The following is a 22,645-nucleotide window of genomic DNA, read 5'->3' as shown; positions in this document are numbered from 1 at the left end:
TCATTTTCCGAAGTGAAGAAAAGTTTTAGAAAAGAATGATAGAAAGTGTGGGTATTAAGGAATAGTAATGGAAATGTCAGAACACCGAAATATTGCCTTATCTACTTAAAGTTAGTGATGACTAAGGTTGCAATCCTTACCTCCTCAACTTCAGGGCTTTGCAGAACCACCACTGCATTCACAGCCCATCTGCTCATGGTGGCCACAGCAGAAGATGGTGGTGGCAGGATGATCAAGCTCATCACTGCACCAGCTGCTGGTTGGCATAGCAATAGAGTCTGGATTGAGCCTGATGCTGGCCTGTGATGACTTTGATCCTGGGGATCCTAGACTGGCTCATCCCCTCCACACCTTTGAAACACCCCATTATGGGGCCATCTGCTGAGCTCCACCGGTACAAATACCACCACTGAGTTTCCTGGTTCTAGTTGGGAGTAACTGTGCTGAACTTGAAGTCAAGTTCAAACCTAGATTTCTTCAGCATTAGCTTGTGTCTGTTCATGATAGGCTGAGGGAAGTGAAGTCTTCATTTCAACCTCTTTCCCAGCCAACTTTCCATATACAAATTTCTGCTTTTGTCAATTTGTTTGCAGTGCAATAATTCCACTGGATCCGCCCCCTCTCCAACACACACATATCGGAGTGAAATTTGGTACACATGTTTGGGGCCCAGTTCTAATACCATCTTGGTCTCCATACACCTTTTTAAAGAGGAGGGGGGAAATGCAAAATACAGGACAATGCAATATCTCTTGTTTCAAATACAAACATTAAACACAACATAATGCACTAGCTCCCTTGAAGATTGAGAAAGGAACTGGAAAGTTAGTGTTGTGTGTCCAGGTCAACCTTCTGCACTGTAAGAACCTCTTCTCAATCAGCAAAAGGTTTAATGGTGGAAGAGCCAAGCAACATCTGAAGTGCAGCCTTTCAAATCCCATGCTTTGCTAATTTTAAAATCAAATCCCTACAGTCCGGGGAAAAAACCTATAAATAAAGTTCAGGTAGTTTGTAATTGCACAGAGAAGTTTGCTCCATAGGTAGGAAAAAAGAGGACCAGTAGTACTGGTTGTGTTGAAGTTCATGCAGTTCAAGATATTGGCATCTGCTTATAGAGCGGTACAAGCATAGGCTTGTGCTGCCAGGCTTAGTGGATTGCCACATGCCCACACAGTTATACTTCAGGCTGCACTATTATGTTCACTTACTAGGGTGTAAGTGCCACTGACCTCAATGCTTTTGAGTAAACATGGTTAGAAGATTGCACTGTTGATTCCACTGATTTCAGTGAACTGTTTTTTCTTAAACAGACCTTTCTATGAGTCATTAATGTAGGCTGAAATCCTAAACACACTTAGGCACAATGAACTCGATGATCCCATGAGTCATGACTCGTAGGCTATAGTCCCAAGCACACACTGAACTCAGTGGAATTTGCTTTTAACACAGACCACTCCTCTGAGCAGATCACATAGCCAGAATGTTGTTGTTTAGTCTTTTAGTCGTGTCCGACTCTTTGTGACCCCATGGACCAGAGCACGCCAGGCACTCCTTTCTTCAACTGCCTCCTGCAGTTTGGTCAGACTCATGTTGGACTCATAGCAAGAATAGAAAGGGCTATATGAAAGGGCTAAAATGTAGCAATAAAAAAACTCCTACCCTTAAGTGGTATGATGTTCGACGCCTCTCCTGATGAGGCTTTCCAGAAGTTCTAATAAAGCATACAGGCCATGTCCCATAAAACTTTAAATATGATGGAATATTCCACTGAATTAAAGTCATTTTCCTTTCATGCATGCAGACCTAACTTTCCATGGGTAATGTATGCTCAGAGAGACATGTGACTGGCAAACCATGGATGTAATCAGCAATTCCCAATGTGAGAGTTTGTGTGGAGAAGACTGTTGTGGAGGGGAAAATGTATACTGTAGTGTGTAAACTTGTACTCGGATTTTGGTAATTTGTAACTAAGGACATCACGTGGACTCAACTGTGCATTCCTTTTCTTGTGTACATTAATTTCCCATGTCAGTAGCCAAGAATATAAGCAAAAGCAAAATATATGCTGGATCTCATACCAAAGGCTTCTCTAGTCCAGCAGCTTATTTTCCATTGTGGTTAACCATATGTTTTTGGGAAGCCCTCAAAGCAGGTCCTTTTTCACTTTTGTCCCCCAGTAACTGGTGTTAAGCCGTGGTGTCGCTGTCCCTGGAATCAGCAGATAGCCATCACAACCAGTTGCCATTAATAGCCTTAGTCATAGTGGGTTTGTCCCTGTTTAAAGTCATCTGAGTTGGCTGCTGTCACCACACTGTTTGCAAGTGAATTCCATACCTTAACTATGTGCAGTTTGAATCGGGGAAATGGTGTTGGAAACGGGGGTAGGACTCAGCCACTGTTCCCTAGCAATGAAGTCCCAGTTTAACTGCCCCCCCCCCACCTAAAAAAACCCCCACAAAGGAGATCTGATGAGGGAATTGCCTGATATACCTGATTTGGCTCTGTTTCTGAATTGTGCATAATTATATTACGATTATGACCATTGGTTTTGCAGTGATTGAATGTAGAAATTCAAGTGATTTTTTTAAAAACATGGCAGAAATAGGAAGTAATTATTCTTTTCATCTAAGATTTGTTTTTGTTTTTTTTAATATTTTATTTTCAGATTTTATAATTACAATAATTCATAAATTCAATGTTTTTCCAATCAAGAACAAAAAACAAACAAACAACATAGACCTCCCCCCCGATTCCAATCTTTTCCCATCTCATTTTATCTCAAAATTCTTTGTTTTTCCCTCTTGTTTATCTTAATTTCCAATTACAGTATTAGGTTACATAAATGTTATATCAAACCTGCTAATGTTTTAATATATTTTCAGTAGTCTTTTAAATAATCTATAAATCTCTTCCATTCCTGCTCAAACTTTTTCTCATGCTGATCTCTGATCTTCGCAATCATCTTTGCCATTTCGGCATAGTCCATCATCTTAATTATATCCATTCTTCTTTTGTTGGTATCTTCTCCTGTATCCAATTCTGGGCCAGCAAAATCCTTGTGGCTGTTGTTGCATACATAAATAACCTTTTTAGGTCCCTAGGTTTTCCATCCCCTGTTAGTCAAGTAAAAAGGCCTCTGGTTTTTTAGGGAAAGTTATCTTAAACTTTTTTTCCAATTCATTATATATCATTTCCCAGAAGTATTTTACTTTTCTATAGGACCACCACATGTGGTAAAAAGTACCTTCCTTTTCCTTACATTCCCATCACACATTAGCTTTTAATCTAAAATGTAAGGCTATCTTGAAAGTCATATACTTTAAAGGTTGGGTAAATGTTGTAAATAAACAAATTTGCCTTATTTATTTATCAGAATAGTACCATCAGCAGAAATATATGTTAGGCGTTTCAATATAAATGAGAGTTTCATTTATTTATTTATTGGTCCTGCTTAGGTTCTTTGCTATAGCAAACCTGTTTCCTATTCAACAGCTTGCTTAAGTATGTCAGATAGAAAGTGTACCATTGGAAAAAAAGAGGACAGTGTTGTTGTTGTTTTTTAAAAAATACAAAGTATATTCTGTTGCTGCTCTTATATGGAGGAAGCACAGGAAAAATTATTCTTGACATGCCTACTGGAAAATAAGGTATCCAAATTGAGAGGGGGGAAATGAGAAGAATTTGTCCTCCGGAAGAGATGTGCACCAACATCCCATATTGCACCCTTTTCTGGAATTTTGTTAAAATATTTTATTCTTCCTTCATAGTGTCCAGTTAAGTGCTGTGCAGCTTAAAAATGGCCTGGCAGACCTAGCTTTACTGAGATATCCAGATGCAGACTCTACACGTGGAGCATTGTTGCTGACCTTCTTAAAAGAATATCAAATGTCTCACCTAATAAAGTACTTTTTTTTCTTCTTCTGGTGGTGCCAGCATTTCCTTGAACAAAGAGCTGCAGGATATTGTTGCTGACTTTCTGCCCAGCAATTTTGTGCTTCTCTCCCTGTTAAGGACCTAAAGAGGAATCTTCTTCACACTGTGTACTTTGTATAAAAGCCAGATACATTAACACCATTTTAAGGCTTAAACACCCCCCCCCCCCCAACTCCTCATCTTATCTTCATTGTCTTCTATACATACAGTATGGCCCATCTTAGCACACCACTATTGGCTGCGTTTTAGGATCCCACTTAGATGCTGTCTGAGATAGCCCAAAGAGAATTCCTCAAGTGCCTTATGGAGGTATTCCTACCACAAATTTTACAAGCAAGGAATTCATTTAGAGAATGATGGCCCTTTACATCTTCCTTAATTTAGTTAGTATTGGGTACGGTTTTTCCTACATTTTGTTGCAAGAATTATAGGCATTAACCAGTACCTGGTCTCTGTGGCACCATGTGATCTTTACTTGCACAGGTCAGGCTTGGCGGTGACCCTTTGTTTTGGCCAGGGATGGGGTAATTGTGGCTCTTTAGATGTCGCCATACTATAACACCCACCATCCCTTACTACTGAGCATGCTGACTGGGACTGATAGAAGTTGGAATTCAAAATGAGGAGTGGCCACAGGCTCCTGCCAACCTCTGCTTTAGGTTGAAAACTGAAAGGAATTATCAGCCATTTTTTAGCTAGATCTTTTCTGTCTTCTGTCAAACATTTTGGACCACATGGTGAATGGAGCTCTTATGTCTAATGCTTGATCTGTGTGGTTGGCTGTTGTTTGTTTGCTTATTTGTTTAATGTGGACATTTCTGTTAACTTAATTTTCTTGACAATATTCATCGGTTTCCAAAGGATAGTACTGTATTGAACAACGAACCATTTTCAAAACAGGTTCTGATAGCAGTAGCAAAAACATCAAGACTGCAGTTCTAACCCCACATTTACTTAGGACTAAGTATATTGAATTCATTTGGACTTGTATGAATATTGATTATTTGAGTAGCCGAAGCCATTGCAAGAAATAAAGTACAATTGATTAAACAGTTGAAATAATGATCGGAACCTGGCATTCTGCAATGGGACTTGCTTTTGAGGAGAGATAGTTAGGCTCGCACTGCAGGTTTGTACATTCAGTGAACACCATGAAGCTACTGAAATGCCTTTGGCAAATCCATTAACGCTCCTTATTTCTCTAGAAAAATGAGAGCAATAATGCCATATACATACAACTACACAAACAGCTGTTGCAAGGATGAATTAAGTATGGATTGTGGCATGTTCTGTATACTAATTAAGATATGAACGAACATTTGCTACAGATAATTGGTAATAATAAGTTTGGTCACCAAAGGGATACTTGTGGCAGCCTTCTACACCAGTGTTGCCACAGTTTCTACAGTGGGGATGGGCAACTCTTTTTGAGGTGAGGGGACCAGAACTGTACACAGTACAGTCATACCTCTGGTTGCGTTTGCTTCATGTTGTGGATTTTCGGGTTGCGAACGCGGCAAACCCGGAAGTGTATGCTTCTGGGTTTTGCCACACGCGCAAAAGCAATCTGCACGCTTCGTACATGGGCAGAAGCGCTCTGCGCGCTTCACGCACTCGCAGTAGCGGTGCTCTACTTACGGACTTTTTGGGGTGCAAATGGCACACCGAAACGGATTATGTTCGTAAGTAGAAGTACCACTGTATTTCAAATGCAGTCGCAGAATAGACTTGTGTGGTATTATGATATTGGCAGTTTTATTTTCTATTTCCTAATCATCCGTAGCATAGAATTTGCCTTTTTCACAGCTGCTGCCTCATACTAGCTTGACGTCTTCATTGAGCTATTTACCAAAACAACCCCAAGGTCTTGTTCTTGATCTGTCACCGCCAGTTCAGACTCCATGAATGTAGATGTGAAAATCAGATTTATTTATTTTTGCCCTGACAATCATAGTTTTTGCACTGCATTACATTTGCCATTTTACTATCAATACATTCATAAAATGTGAAGAGGTTGTTTTGGAGTTCTTTGCAATATCTTTGTATTTTAACAACTGAATGCTTTAGTATTGTCAGCAAGCTTAGCCCGCTCAAGTCCTAAGCGCTTAATCCAGTTGCAGTGGGTTTTACATCTGAACTTCAGAAGTGTTGCTTTTGAAGTACACTTTGGTGTAATGTTTGGGTTTCTCTTCTTAGGGCTACCAAGGAGTAACAGGAACTCCAGGGATTCCAGGATCCCCAGGGATTCAAGTAAGTTCACGGCATCTTTTCATAGTTCTAAAGCGAAGTCCTTATAAAGAGGTTAAATGAATTATAACTATAAACAACATTAGTAATATGTAATTGTTCCTTACAAGGGACCACGAGGCCTTCCAGGTGTGAAAGGTGAAGCTGGGTCAGATGGGGCAAAGGTAAGCCTAGTTTTGATAGCTGTAGTTTCTGTACATTAACACAACACCTTTCTGAAGAACTAAATATTTAGAATGTTCCAAAGATGAACTTACAGCTGCCACATTATAACTACTTATATGACTATTCATATATGCCTTTGTGTAGATAATAATACTTCTGGAAGAATTGTGCATTTGCTAAAAAATTGTTCTGCATTTCTTTTCAAATCAGTTCCATCTTCCACCCTTGCTTGATTTGCTTTGGTTTTTTCCCTATATTCCAAATTTCCATGGGTTCACAGGATGGAACTTTCATTACATCTGTTTGCTTAGATGTATTTTTGAATGCATTTAATTAGTAAGCAATGTTTCTAAAAGCTTGGCTTACTAAAAAGTTATGATCTTGGTGTGTGAGGCTTCTGGGTGTAGCTGTGCTCATGCCAAAGTGGGTGTGATTTTATTGGCTAGATTTCAGCTCTTTTTAAAATAAACATAATTCTACGTGTGTGGAAAATCCAGATGCTTCAACTTTCTGACATGATTTTTTCCTGGAAATGTAGCATGCTTTTGTATAACATGGAATCCTTCTAACCATCCTTTTATATATGATAGTTCTTGTACATCTACAGAAGTATGTAAAAATCATTGACTGAATCAAATTCCAGTGTGCACATAGAGCTGCCAATGATCACATGATTCTCTATAATGTTGCTGTTGTTTAGTTGTTTAGTCGTGTCCGACTCTTCGTGACCCCATGGACCATAGCACGCCAGGCACTCCTGTCTTGCACTGCCTCCCGCAGTTTGGTCAAACTCATGTTCGTAGCTTCGAGAACACTGTCCAACCATCTTGTCCTCTGACGTCCCCTTCTCCTAGTTCCCTTCTATAATGTTAAAGGGAACTTAACATGCATAGTGAAGAGGTACGCTTGGAAATATCTCCTAACAGTTGGGGCAAATGAGAAAACCCATGAGTTGTTTGGTCAGCTTCCTGAGTATTTGTGCTTCTAGGTGTGCCATGAGCTTTTAAATCAGATGCTTAAATTCGTCATACCGTGTGAGGCAGGCTGCCATTACGATTTAGCTCAATAATACCTGTAAAATTCATGTCTGAACTGAAACTTGGAGCCAGGTTTCCTGAGTTGAAGCTCATTTCCTTAATCCAATGAGTGGGAGCAACTGTTGGGAGAACTTCTTTCTCAGTGAAGTTTGGTGAAATGATCCCTTCAATTTCCATATCCACAAATGGAGCACATAATTTTAAGAGGAGAATTTGCATACATCTCTGGTTGCTACCAGATTCAGGCTGCAATTTTCTACCCACTGAATTCAATGGAGCACAGATCCTCTTCTTGCTCGAGGTGTGGTGCCTTTGGGTGGCTTATATTCTTCTGCTCTTTTCCTTATCTTGTCTCATGGTTCCTTTTACCTCCTTTTTCTAGGGTGAACGTGGACTTCCGGGTTTCCCGGGATTGCATGGGATGCCGGCATCTAAGGTTCAAAACAAATGCTTCTTGTAAAAATTGGTAGGATGTTAAAAAGTATCAAGGGATGTTCAAAAGCGGAAAATAGTGCCTAGTAGCTCGTTCATTGAAAATACAACTGGTGAAATTACTTTATTCAAGAACTTTTGGCTTCATTTATTTTCAATTAGTGTAGGCGGGCAGCTATACTTACTTAGGATGATCATCTTTTATCTACTCTTTTCCATCACAGGGGCCACGACAAAGTGCTAAGCAGACAATTCTCTAGTATACACCCCACCCTGGCCAAGAAAACTGGCATTCTCATTTAATTTATATTGTTTTAAACAATTTTAAATATTGTAATTTAAATAGTTTTAACCTGCTCTGGGACCTTATGTTGCAGGAAAGGGGTTCTGTTTTAAAAAGAACTCTGGTAAGTTTTATAGCACATCAGCTTCAAACCATGGTTTACAAAGCGGTCTTGTTAAACTAACCAGACTTCATTTGACCTTTTGCTGGAACATAATGACAAACTGATGTTCTGTGAAACTGAAGGTAGAGGCTAACAAAGTTGGTTTCCTGGCCACACAGGAAGAAGAGAGAAAAGGGGGGGGTGCAGGGGCTTGGTGTTTTGCTTGGGCTTATCCACAGAACCATGGTTTAGTGTAACATGTAGATATGTTGCCCAATGTCAGTTCAAAACCTGTCTTTTGTGATATATTCCTGAGATAGCCTTGTACTTTAGTATACTTCTGATAACCTACAACATGCAATTGTTTAAAATTTTGCTTAGGCATTTGTTTGAAATTTAGCTTTTCTATATTGAACTTGCTATAAATTGTTACCAATGGATTTTCATACAGTGGAAGACCATGGGTTTTCATTTCCCCCTGCCATTCAGTTATTCGGTTGAGGTGCAGAGCTGCTTCCCCAGCACCAGGCATTGTTGCTGTTTACTGGGGCAGTATAGGGACAGAGTAGGGTTGTTACAAAGTTGTCGCTTTGTTGAGTGCAGCAGCAGCAATGTCAGATTGGTTCTGCTGGTGTGCCTGAGCAGCTCTAACCTCGCTGCCACCCTGACCTTATCCCACCAAGCAGCAGTGATGTTGGTATTTTAGAGGGCAGGTGTGTGGCACCGTCCCATCATGCTGGCCAATCTGACTCCATGGTGAAGGCAGACTTGCATTCTGTAAGGCGGTTGCTTGAACATATATTTGCTGCAGTCTTAGGCGCTGGTTTCCAGGACAGCAAATGTGTATTCAAACCACATCCATATCACTTAAATTGTTCCTTCAGTAGCACCTTAAAGACCAACTAAGTTTTTATTTTGGTATGAGCTTTCGTGTGCATGCACACTTCTTCAGATACAGTGAAATGTATCTGAAGAAGTGTGCATGCACACGAAAGCTCATACCAAAATAAAAACTTAGTTGGTCTTTAAGGTGCTACTGAAGGAATTTTTTTATTTTACTTCGATCCAGACCAACACGGCTACCTACCTGTAACTTAAATTGTTGCCTATCTCACTGATTCCCAATATGTGGAACATCCTGTCCTGAACAATGTAAGTTGTTCTCTTAAATCAAAATGATTTCTGTATGCACATTCTTTAATCCAGGGTGACAGAGGACCTAAAGGCGACCAAGGGCTACCAGGAATTTATGGGAAAAAGGCAAGTATAAATTTAATATTAAATTCGTATTGCCGGTAGAAATGCAGGCAGAGTTCCCTGAGCTCAGCATTGCATACAAGCTTTGGGGTTCAAGAAGGCTTCCAAAGGAGAGCTGAATGTCACTAGCCCCCAAATTCTTTCCTCCCACCTGCCCTGCCAACTCTCTTTAACCCCACCACAGCTAGCCATCTTCACAACATGTTCCTTCCTTCTGTGCTTTGCACAGGGAGAGGGAAGTTCTGTCCCCCTACCCTAGTGCTCTGGCTTCCTCTCTCCATGGCTAGCAGGATTTTACCCTGTGATCTGTCCTGGTCTTTGCTTTAGAACAATGGTTGCAAATGTGGTATCCACCCAAATGCTTAGAAAGTTGAGGTAATTTTAATCCGCTTTAGTGTTTTAACTTTTGTATGTTTTTAAGAATGGTTGCACTTTTTTCTTGGTTTTATTATTGTACCTTTTTCTGGGCCACTTTGAGGTTTTTGTGGTTGTTGTTGTTACAATTAAACACTGTATAAACTTTGTGAAATGAAATGAAATGAAATAAAATGAAATGAAATAAACTCCCATCAGCCTCAGCCAACATCACCAATAGTTAGGGGTAGTAGGAGTCCAGCAGGATTTGGAGGGCACCATTTTGGCCAGACCTTGGTCTAGAAGACGTTGGCTGAGGCTTTCTTTTCCCCGCTGTAGTTGTGTTCAATGTAGTCCTAATGCTACGGTCCTGTCAGTGCAAGGATTTCTCCCCCTCTCCTTGTTTCACGTACCTGCTAAATCTCTTCCCACAACCCTCCAGAGCAGATTTAGGGAGGTGCGGGGTGCGTATGGGGAAAGAGGTTGGAAATTCTTTTATGTTAGGGCTAACTCTTGTACTAGCACAAAAAGTTAATAGAATACCTCCCTGTGCCTTTCAAACAACCTCCCTCTCTGTTACTGTCCTACACCTGCAGTACTTGTGGCATGTTTAAATCCCTCATTTTCGTTATTGCTCTAGAATTAGCAGGATGATGATCCTTTCTCTTGTGATGGAGGGCAGAGCGTGCAATGATGTGTTCCTTTCACCTTTCCCCCCTGGTGTCTCCTGCCTTAGCTTTGGCAGGAGCTCTGTATTCTCCAGTGAAAGGCTGCCATGCCTAAAATCACTCCAGATATTCTAGTATACACCAAACACACCCTACGTGCCATTCAGCTGTAGAGTGTAAGTGCTCCAGGTTTATGAACAATGGGACAATAATCCTGCCATGGTCATGCTAGGAACTGATGAGCTGGCTTTCCTCACTGCATGTGTATGGATGTTGTGCCATGGATTAATCACTCTGGAATTGCCTCAGGTCGTGATGACACACTGGTTTACTTTGCTGAAACAATACAGTTGCCTTGCTTATTGCCTTCTTTTATTCTTTTGACAGGGTGCAAAAGGAGAAAGGGGTACAGCAGGTTTTCCAGGAATGCCTGGGAGGCCTGTAAGTTTCATGTTGTTGCTTTCCCTTTCCCTTTTGACGGTTCTCTCCCATTACATAATGTGCATAATAGCATCTTCACTGTATTCCCACAGGGAAATCCCGGGAGCAGCGGGAAAGATGGCATACCTGGAAATCCAGGTTTTAAGGTATTTGAAATATTGAATCTATTCAAATGCAATAGGACAAATACCTTGTACTGAGAATGAACTTGCATTAAGAATCTATGAGCTTGGGCTTGAGCTCCCTGTGTTTTATTATTTGTTTATTATAATTTTTATCCCATTTTTCAGGTGCATATTTTCTCCCCAAAGAGCTCTCATCAGTCAAACAGGCTTACAGACTAAAAAGACAAGGCAAACAAGGGAAGGGGAGTTAGTGGGAAAGGACAGAGGAAGGAGGTAAATTTGACAGTGCTGGAATGCATTTGCTTTTCAAGCAGTCATTCCTATTCACATTCCCTATTGTCATTCATATTCTTCCTCTGCTGGTGTTCTGGTTTGGATAGAAGCAATGCAGCTACCTGGGGACCCAGGTGGCGCTGTGGGCTAAATCACAGAGTCTAGGGCTTGCTGATCAGAAGGTCAGCGGTTCAAATCCCTGCAACGGGGTGAGCTCCTGTTGTTCGGTCCCAGCTCCTGCCCACCTAGCAGTTCGAAAGCACATCAAAGTGCAAGTAGATAAATAGGGACCGCTCCGGCGGGAAGGTAAACGGCGTTTCCGTGCGCTGCTCTGGTTCACCAGAAGCATCTTTGTCATGCTGGCCACATGACCCGGAAGCTGTCTGCGGACAAACGCCGGCTCCCTCGGCCTATAGAGCGAGATGAGCGCCGCAACCCCAGAGTCGGACACGACTGGACCTGATGGTCAGGGGCCCCTTTACCTTTAATGCAGCTACCCCCACCCCTTCCCTTCGCTTCTGCAACCCCAAGGCAATTGGCAGTTAGAGGAGAGGATGAAAAGATTTAGCACACATGCCCCATGCAAAGAGCTAGCAAAGATTTCTACCAGGAAAAAAGAAAAGAAGAAAGGAAGCACAGTATTTACTTAGTCCCAGGAGAGGTTGTCTGGGATCTCCCTTGTGAAGGAAAGCCTTAGTAGCCTCCCTGGAGTTGGGGAGGAAACTGATTGCAGGCAGGCATGGTTTTTTGCCCAAAGCAGCCTGGCTGTTTCATTTCCTATAGCCAGATGTTATATTAGAGAAGGGGATAACATTTGTGAAACTTGCTGGGTCCTGTTAACTCCTGCATGCCCAGCTCATTAGTTGTGTGATGCAGCAGCTAAAAGGGTGATGCAGCAGCTAAAAAAGCCAATGCAATTCTGGGCTGCATCAATAGGAGTATAGCATCTAGATCAAGGGAAGTAATAGTACCACTGTATTCTGCTCTGGTCAGACCTCACCTGGAGTACTGTGTCCAGTTCTAGGCACCACAGTTCAAGAAGGATACTGAAAAGCTGGAACATGTCCAGAGAAGGGCAACCAAAATGGTCAAAGGCCTGGAAACGATGCCTTATGAGGAACGGCTTAGGGAGCTGGGTATGTTTAGCCTGGAGAAGAGAAGGTTAAGGGGTGATATGATAGCCATGTTCAAATATATAAAAGGATGTCATATAGAGGAGGGAGAAAGGTTGTTTTCTGCTGCTCCAGAGAAGCGGACACGGAGCAATGGATTCAAGCTACAAAAAAGAAGATTCCACCTAAACATTAGGAAGAACGTCCTGACAGTAAAAGCTGTTCGGCAGTGGAATTTGCTGCCAAGGAGTGTGGTGGAGTCTCCTTCTTTGGAGGTCTTTAAGCGGAGGCTTGACGGCCATATGTCAGGAATGCTTTGATGGTGTTTCCTACTTGGCAAGGGGTTGGACTGGATGGCCCTTGTGGTCTCTTCCAACTCTATGATTCTAGTTCTCTTGAGACAGCTTGCACCCACGAGAGAAAGCAAGTAGAATGATCCTACAGGTTGTTTTTTTTGGGGGGGGGGAGAGAGCTTGTATTTGAGGGTGTGTGTGCATGCCTGTGTTTCAGTGGTTACCCTGTTGAAGCTGCAGCCTAACCAAAGAGCAATACAACTCAGGACCAGGTTACTTGAGAGGCCGCCTCATCCCTTGAATACACAGTAGGACACTGTGTTCTGCAGGAGAGCTTCCCCTGCTAGTTCCAAAGAGATCAGAGGCCCCACTGCATAGTAACTCAGAGACTTTTCAGGGTGGCTGTCCCTGTTGCGTGGAACAGCATTCTGGTTAAGATACGACAGGCACTCACTATCTGAACTTTCTGGTCAAGCTACGACAGGCACCCTCTAGCTGCACTTTCTGGAAACAATTGAAGACATTATTTGTGCTGTTTTCAACTATTTTAAAGCTGTTTTTATATTGTATACATTGCCTTGAGACATATATATGGAAGGTAATTAATAACTAATAATAATGAAATGTATATGAGAAGGAGGACTGAAGTCATATGCAGTTACTTGCATTTCATTTATCTTTTTAATGCTGCCATTGGTGCCGCCCCTGTACCGAAGCTTTCTTTGTTGCTTCAGTAGAGGCTCTTGTAGTCACCCCTGTTCCTGTAAACTCAACACATGTACAGTCCTCATGGATCCTTTTCCTTCATGGGTGGTGCTGGTTTGGCTGCATAACCAACAACACTCAGTAGCTGAAGATGAGAAATAGAGGGAATAGGGACAATGTATTGGATTGTCATCTGAATGGTTTTTCCTGCTGGTGATGTGGGCTCAGTGCATTCTTTTAAAATTGTATGTCTTTATGTTTGAAAAACATTACATTCTCGAGTCACTCTTTGATAACAAGAAGATACAGAAAAGGAAGAGTTTGCTGCACATGTTCTCATTTTCTTTAAGCTATAAAAGCAGTAGTCTCTTATTTCTGCTGGAGTAAAATGTTGTCAGCTTGCCTTTGAACATCTGCTCTCCATAAAACACCACTTTACTTTGGGCTTTATTGTAATCAAAATCAGAGGATTTTTACAAGCATCTTTGGAGATTTCTGCTGGAGCCTTCCTTATTTTCTTAGAAAAATTCAGAAACAGATTTATTCTTGGAAACAGTAAGAAATACTTTGCTGCACATCAAACCCATCCTTTCTACAATTTGGCCTCTGTGTGGTCACACACATGGGGATGCTCTTCTGTGGAATGATCCAAATGCAACCCTTCTTTGTGAAATGGGTGAGTTTTTTCTCCCCTGTCTCTTTCCATTGATTCTAGAAATGCTGCAAAAAAAATTAGATTCAGCCAGCCTCACCCTTCTTGCTGCAGACAGATCCACATCAGGCATGATTTGCAAATTTCTGAATCATGGTTGCGGAGTTTCAAAGCTTTGGCTAAATCAAGCCTGCACAACATGCTCCCTATAGTTTCTTATGATAACCAGTGCTTTACTTTTATCATGCTGGCTCTTTGGTAACTATAGTTAACAAATTATGAACCACAATTGAGATCATGCACTCCCATTCCACAGCTCCTTCCCCTTGCAGAAGGAAGAACACACCCAGTCCTTAAATAACCACAGCTAAGCAATTAGTCATTCAGCACCGGCGCTAACCATGGTTAAGGCTAGCTAGGATTTCCCCTCACAGTAGTATCTGAAATGCAATTTAAACTGCAGATTTGAATTCTGGGTGAAGGGGAACTGGACAGCTTTAATGTTCGCACTGGCAGTGCTTAACCATGGTTCAAGGGGGGAGGAGTGTGTTTGCTTTGGGGATGGGTGAGGGCAAATCACAGCACTTCTGAGACTGGCTCCTGATTTCTTAATTGTCAGGGAGTCACTGTAATTCTGCTGCATCCCTCCTTGTTCAGAGGTGATTCAAGCTGTGGTTGCAAAGGAAGGACCTCACTTCGTAATTCAAGCCAGGGCTACACTTTCCTTAAATTCAACCCACAATTCAGTTTTATCCTCACAACCCTGTCAGTTATGTTTAGTGTGAGAGATGGTGACTGATCTAAAGTCACACTCTCAGCTTTGTTGCTGAGTGGGGATTTGAGCATGAGTCTCCTTAGCCCTTGTCCGACAACCTAACCACTGTACCCCAGTCTCCCTTACAATGGATATCAGTGACTTAAGGAGTCTGTAGTATGAACCATCACAGCTAGCAGACAGAAAGACAGCCAGGCTTTTAACAGGTTCCATAAAAAGAAAAAGAAGTTTGGCAGCATTATGCCCAGAGTTAGTTTTACTGCCAAGGCTGCCAAGTCAGCCTTTCAAATCAGTTTGTTTACATTTGAATAAATATGTCGAAGTACGAGCAAGGCAACCTTCTTCCTTTGTTCTCGTATTCAGAGAAAAATAGTGACTGGTGCAGTCAACAATTCCAAAAAAATAATGAGGGTTTAGAGATCTAAAGGACATGTTTGTGTGTTTCTGAAATTTGAGTAAAGCTGCCACTTGCCCTGCACTGGATGCCGTTCCCAGAGGGTTCTCTGACATTCAGGAGCAGCTCTTCAGGGTGGGGAGGATGAGAGGCTGTAGTAGGGAGGAGCTTTAAGATATGACTAGTAGTCTGAAGACACCTCTTTGGATCTCAGGCAATGTCTGCAACTCAGATGAGTGCAGGAGGATAACCTAAACAATGGCTTGGCGTGGTGGGAAGAAATGTCATAGCTATTCATGGCGGTGTATTATTTTTCCAGCAGATTTTGCTCATTTCCTCTATATTGGCTGAAGAAAGCACATGTCCTTTTGTGAAATAAAGCCCTGCACTGAAAGGCAAACATTTTAACTAACTAATATTTTGAACTACTGTAATCTTAACTGATTGTTTGTCATCAATATTAAGGGAGAAGACGGACAGCCAGGTTCTGCAGGACTAGAAGGAAGACGGGGAGAACCTGTAAGTTCACCCCCATGTTTTATACTTCAGTTATATTTTGCACTAATATTTTGTTACAGTTTTGCAGGGGTTCAACATTTTTCTTGGAAATATATGTTTTTAGAGGTCTGGTGTCAAGGAAGTTTGAGTCCAGTTTGCTCTATTATACCGATGAGTAGATCAGGCTTACCCTCAAAATAGTGGCTCACAGGCACACACAGATGCTTAGAATCAGGGAACAGTGGAACCCACTTCTGAGTAAATAGAGGTTTGTATTGCATTTCTATGTAGACCTCAGTGTAAGGATATCACAGTGTGATGAGCAGAGATGGAAGGGATCTGTCATTTTCGGTTCTCTCCAGTTCTCATTTTCCCAATTTTAAATTCAGTTCTCCATATTTGCAAAAATACATATTTTTAAAAAAACCCACCAGCATTTTTGTGTGAATTTATTTTAACAAGCACATTTTAATGCAGTTTTGTATTTTTGCAAGCAATTTCTCCTAATACAATTCATTTTTGTATGTTCTTTTCGCTACTATAGGCATCTTTGTATTTGACTGTATTTGGCTTCTTATATTGTTCTGGAAAGTACAAATTCAATAGATTCAGATTTAAATGTGAACTGAATTGAATCCCCCCCAATCCCTAGTGATAAGACAAAGTAGTTCTCTGAATTCACTTGCTGACGTAACCAGAGTGCACCTGCGCTTGGGAAAAAAAAAGAAATTCTGAGGCTGCACTTCAAATTAAGATTCTGCCAATGTGAGTGACCTCATAGTCTAGGATGCATAAACACTGAATGAGCAAGAGAACTGAAACTTGCTTCTTCTGATCAGCAGTCTATGTGTCCTAGATAATGACTACTAAATATATAACAAAAAAGTTGAATTAACTGAATTGCCCACTCCTCCTATAATTCAAAATCATACACGTGTTTAAATGTTAGTTTGTTTCAAACACTTAGATTTACAGTTATTCATGTGAGCGAACATCACAGAAATTATTATGTAGTTACAGTGGTCTGAAACTAGTGTACAGTGAGGATAAAAATTGGGTCAGTAGAAACATATGATACCATTCCGTGTCCAGAAATCTCTGCTAGTAGGAGATGCTTGAGGAACATGCCTGGACCGCTGTCTGCATTTTTGTTCATTGCGCTGACTTCAGCCATGTTTGGTGCCAGGAAAATCAGTGTTTGTATTCCCTATAAACAAACAATGTTATTCTTCTGCCAGCAAAATTTGGAAGCAAATGGTTTAAGCCCTTCTTAAAATTTAGGTCTGTGCTTTATTATCTACTAGCCCCTTTGAGTCTGTAAAAAGGTAGAATATAAATCCTAAAATATAGCCAGGTAGGTAAGTTGCCATGTGACTCTCAGATCTTCTTTCTTATTCTTGAACTTGCAAAATAACAGATGCATTGAAATACAATTTCTGATGTAAGTGGAAACCATGGTTTCTCACTACATGAATGTGCTCCGTGAATGTGTTCCCCAATCATCCAAAACAGATGTTAGAGGGGGGGCTGATAGGGAGGGCATGGGGGTAGGAGAGGAAGAGGAAGTCCAGCAGTGCGAATGGAATTCCATTGGATACAACGCTAAGACTGCTGAGCCATTGGTTGGACTGTGCCCAAGTTTTTTTAATGGATAATTCTTCCAATGCAGAAGAGAATGTAGTAAGAAAGTTTGAAGAGCAGCAGACTAGACATGTCATCAATAGCAGCGATAACTATATCTTAACACCAATCCCTCCATCTGCTAACAACAAGAGCAGATTTGGTGATCTGAGTATTAGCCAAGGAAAGATTTCAAGGATATTTATTTTCTCCGAAGACTCTTAGGTTTTTGAACAGAGATCAGATACATAAAATGGCACATTTGAGCTTCTATTTAAAAGTACAGTAGTGTTTATCCCTGTTGCTCCTGCAGAAAACTTCTGAACAGAGAAAAGAAAGATATATTGGAGATGTGTGTCCTGTTGAATAGGGTTAATTCTACAAAGGACTTCCCCATTGGCTATTTTCCCCTTAAGCCAGTGAATCATGAATTATTCCATACAATTTATTCTAACACTCCCAGAGAGTGGCACTTTTCCCATTTGTAGTGCTTCCAAAGATCCTGTTTCCCTTGGTGGTTTAACAACTGCATGAAAAATCTGTTTTGTATTACCGTTTGATTAGAGACAGGCATTCCTTATCATTTCAGTTAATGCAACCCTCACAAAACTTGGGTTTTTTTAATGACACAGATTGAATTTAACAAGTTTTGTGGCAAGGCTTAAAATATAGGCCTGATCTTTTGATCACCCAGAAATATTACCCTGACAATTAAGGTAATGTCTGCCTTTCCAATCAACTGCATACAGTACAAGGCTGTTAACTTACTTTGGCTATGAATCTGTGTGTTGCATGTAAAGAATTCGTTTAGTGGCTTTCTAAAACAATTCCAGAACTCAAGATGGTTTAAGTGTGAAGCAAACTTTTAAAAGGGGTTCTGAATGCCTTTCTTGAACACCTTCCTTTGGGACTAAGCCAGCCCTGTCACTTAAAATGAATGCAGGCTAGGAAAGAGAGTAAACTATACCCGGAAAGCAAAGGAAGAACACAATTTTGTAGGCCCTTCTGGGGTTGAACAGACATTAAGTAGCCTTTGCAGCTGCTGGTAAGTGATATTTGAATAGGAAAACAAGGCTGATGGGAAACTACTTTTATTTTAGCAGCCTCTAAATTCTGCAGGGCATTTCTCAATGTTCCATATATTAATCATTAACTTTACAATGCTTTTTTTTCGGAGATTCACCGAGATATTCCAGACGTGTCATTTATTGGTGAGTCATAGGAAAGTGGCTGAATTCAGAGAGGCTTGATCCAGATACCTCTCTAATTGGGGCTGCTCTGCCAAAAAAAGCTTAGGATAAAGTCTAATTCCCATAGGTGATAATACGCTGCAGCATTTCTTCTGCTCATTTCAAGGGCTTGCTTCATTCCGCCTTCTTCCCATCTTACTTGCCCTTATCAGAGATCGTCAACTTGGTGCCCTCCAGATGTTGGACTACAATCTGCCACAACCAATGTGGGCAGTGCTTGTAGTTTCCCACCACCTGGAGGGGCGCCATATTGGCTTCAGAACAAATGCCAGATGTGTATTGTTCAAGAACAAGTGACTGAATGCCTTGCTAGTGCCCATGTGAAACTCCCTTCAGGAGATAATCGCCTCTCCAAGGCAACCTTTGTCAGGTCTCCTATAGAGCTATTTCTCAAATTCCCACAGGCAGCCCATGTGCCACCTGCACGCACAAATCTGTGGATTTAGGACACTGATCAAACACTGACATTTAGAAAAGTCAGTGTCCTGTTCCAACAAGACATTTCTGACGTGCTCCTAAAATTATTAGGGAACAATAATTTCAACAACTACAATATAGAATTATAGATCAACGAGGAAGGATCCTTTACTGGGGTAGAGTCGGCACACCAGTCAGTTGACCTGTCAAATATAATTTGGCTATGGCCACCCACTGTCAAGAATTCCATGAAGCCAAGAATACTATGTGTAGGTGGTGGTGGACTAGCTTTGACAAGCACCTCTATGGTGTCATTAGCAAGGGCAGGAGTGAGACTAGTTTGTGTCCAGGAACTGTGGCTGGTGGTGCCATACCAAGCATGGCAGCCTGGCAAAGGTTCTTCTACTGGGGCTTTGCTTTTACCTCAGGCATCTCCACAAACAAGCCCAGAAACAGTCACCATTGGAAAAGTCACACCAGCAAGGGCCTCCCATACTGTTTTGAAACTGACTTCTATTTATTTAAATAATTGTTATCCCTAGTTTTATTTCTGTTTAAAGTTCTTCTTTAAAATAAAGAAGAACTTTGTAACTATAGGCTGACCTGGATGTTCCTCAGTAAAAGTCAAATAGAGTAGCTGTTGAGTACACTGTTTGTATTTACAGAAACATTTACCTAACATTTTAGTAATTCATTCTGATTTTTCAAAACTTGGTTTCATCGTTTCACAGTAGCTGCTATTTTGATTTTTTTAAAAAATAGCATCAGTATAAAAACTGTTGGTGGTTGAAGTATCTCTGCTTGTTTTGTTCTTGTTATGTTCATGCTTTAAAAATACTGGTTCATTATTTGATAATGGCCAGTCAAATATCCAATACTACATAGGGATTCTTCATTTAACCTACACAGTTTTAGGTGGGAGGCAGGGTGGGAGGAGGAAAGAGCCCCCTGTTGCAGGCTCATTTCCATCAATGGATCTCTTTGCCCATTTTCTCTGTGTCTTTCACAACCCGTTTAAGGCTCACCCCACAGTTTGAGAGCTTATGCTACATTTGAAACTTTCATTGTTGATCTTCTTGCCAAATGTTCCATAGTCTGGTTATTTTCCTGCCAGCCTTCTGTGTATCAAGGAAGAGGTATTGTGTAACTAGGAAATTTAATTTTGAAGGAAAAAGTAAATGTGTCTGGCCTGTTAATAAAATCCATCCAGATGATGACTGATTCTTCCATCACTTGTTCTTCATACAAATGTCTGTACCAACAGCACCAGCCTTTATTGCACATTATCCAAATGGGGATAATGAGGAGGGCAGTGGGAACAAACATGTGGGTTTTGCCCCCTTCCACCTTGCATCTTTGTTAGTTGCTGAATCATGGAAGATACGTAACTATAGGCAGGCAGGGAGCTGGTTGTATCCATGGAAGATCCCTACACATTTTGGAACACTTGAAGTCCTTCCACAAACTGGAATGATGAAAATCCGGTAGCTTTCTTGTCCCTGGTGCTTCCCTTCATGTTTTTACCTCTCCACTTGGATACTTCCTTGAAGACAATTTGTTTCTGTGTGTGTGTGTGTGTGTGTGTGTGTGATCATCTCACTTTTTAAAGGTGAATTTTACTATTTTGCTGTTGCTGCTGGTGACCCTGCATTTATCCTAAACCAGCTTTCAGAATTACAATAATTCCTCAGAAAACAAAAATGGTTAAAGCTAATGAATGAATAAAAAACACTTGAGTTTAAGCCTATTGGCTATTACCCCACCTAAAAACAAAATAATGTAAGCCACGTTTAATACCATGTCGTGGTGTTCATGGATTACAGGGTATTGGGGCAGGACCAGTTTTAGGAGAATATTGTAACTACGAAAAACCTTCAGAACTAAGAAAATGAAAAATCTCTGTTGCTGCTCTTTTTGTCCATGTAGTGGTGAATCAACCAGAAAATACTTATGGATTAATTTACAAAGTGTTGCCTGGGCCTCATTTTTCAGAACATCTCACTTGAGTTTGTTCAGTCTTCGTTGGCTACAAAATAATTTGTGAATTCAGTTCATGGCACTGGCTTTTAAATCTAATGCTCTGGTTTGAGTCCAGGCTTCTTCTTTTTTTAAGGAACTCCTTTTTCCTCACGAGCCTGCCAAGACCCTGCCTGCTCCTTTGCCACCAGAAACCTGGCCTCTTATAATGCAGAACAGGGAATTTTTGGTTGTGGGACCCAAATTGTGGATCTTCTTGCCCAGACGCGGATGGCATGGTGGAGCTGTGCTGCTCTCCTGACCTCCCTCTGGCACAGTCACTGCTCCATCTGGCAGGAGCACTGGGTTGGCTTGATTGGCAGTTTTGCACTGTGCCAACCTTGCGACTGCCTCTGCCCTCTGCCTGGTATGCTGCAGTGAATCAGCCAGAGGACAGTCAGATGGGCAGCACAGTTCCACCCCACTGTCCCCTGTTATCCTTACCTCAGCAGGTCCTGATTGGCTTTTTGAGATTCTGTTAAGAACTTGTTTTTGATTTTTGCCAAGCCTTGGGTTGGTTTAAGATATTCATCCAGTGCTACTGTTAGTTATTTTTAGTTGTTTTTGGTTTAAAGGTCTGTTTCTGTTTATTATTTTCACATTGTGTTACATTTTTTAACTTGGTTATGAAGTGCTTTGGGGCCCCGTGGAGGGCTGAAAGGCAGGATATATTTTGTTGAAGAAAAATATAAAAATAAAAATGTACAATGGGGGAGAAATGGAGAGTATTGGGCCCTTCAGTATAACATGCAGATGGGCCTGTAGATGTACTGTTGTTGGTCATGATTATTTGTCCTGTATCAGCCATGCTCGCTGTAAGAATAATTGCTGTAGCATTGCTTCTGTGTTTGCTTACCATAACTCCCCCCCCCCCAATATTACCACCACGTTCCTACAACTGATGTAGTGGACTCTAGTCCATGAAAGCTTGTTCCATAATACAATTTGTTAGCCTTTAATGTGCCACATGACTTGTTGGTGTTTTTTTTTACTTTGCACTGAAGCACATTTTAGTTTTATTTTCTTTCCCTGGCAAAGGCAGCTAGACAAAATGTGTTTTCACCTTACTTAGCTCAATTCATGGGCATGAAGCCCAGTTGCTATTGTATTTGGAAGAGTCAACATCAAGAAATTCTGCACCACGCCGAGATTTCTTGAATTGCTGGAGTCCCCAGCTTCAATTTATATTTTGAACTCATAGTTTCATATAATGCTTTGCAGCATCCCTCTAGTAATTGGTTTGTTTGTTTATATTTAGCCTACAACGTTTCAGGTGGAATTCAGTATTGCACTGTTCCATTCGTTACACCAACATTCTTGCTTGCCAGACGGAATGATAGCTCTCCTCCCCCACACAATGTTCTGGGGGGTGCTCTCAAAAAAGCCAATTGTGTTTTTTTTTGCACAGGGCTTCTGCTGATGGGCTGGTTAGGTCAAGATAGCCTGTTCAAAGAATCAGTTTGCCATTCTAGATTGAACCTTCGTATACATTAATGTGCTTGACATGGTGAAAAGTCCACAACTCAGCACTAGGGTATGTGTATGTTAATCACTCTGGTTTAGTTTCCCATCCGTACAATAGACACAGTAGTGAC

At 41.1% G+C, this 22,645-nt stretch overlaps 1 protein-coding gene across 1 annotated transcript in view; it reads left to right on the top strand.

Moving 5' to 3' along the window:
- Positions 1 to 22,645, top strand: part of COL21A1 (collagen type XXI alpha 1 chain) — an 85,418-nt gene that overhangs the window by 38,528 nt on the left and 24,245 nt on the right. The window contains exons 11-17 of the mRNA XM_035109767.2: positions 6,130 to 6,183; positions 6,291 to 6,344; positions 7,765 to 7,818; positions 9,407 to 9,460; positions 10,867 to 10,920; positions 11,013 to 11,066; positions 15,715 to 15,768. Of these exons, the coding sequence (XP_034965658.2) occupies positions 6,130 to 6,183; positions 6,291 to 6,344; positions 7,765 to 7,818; positions 9,407 to 9,460; positions 10,867 to 10,920; positions 11,013 to 11,066; positions 15,715 to 15,768 (378 nt within the window). The remainder of the gene's footprint in view (positions 1 to 6,129; positions 6,184 to 6,290; positions 6,345 to 7,764; positions 7,819 to 9,406; positions 9,461 to 10,866; positions 10,921 to 11,012; positions 11,067 to 15,714; positions 15,769 to 22,645) is intronic.

The sequence above is a fragment of the Zootoca vivipara genome, chromosome 3, assembly GCF_963506605.1.
Source record: "Zootoca vivipara chromosome 3, rZooViv1.1, whole genome shotgun sequence".
Lineage (NCBI taxonomy): Eukaryota > Metazoa > Chordata > Lepidosauria > Squamata > Lacertidae > Zootoca > Zootoca vivipara.
The sequence above is the reverse complement of the archived record's forward strand: the minus strand, read 5'-3'. Positions and strand labels throughout refer to the sequence as shown.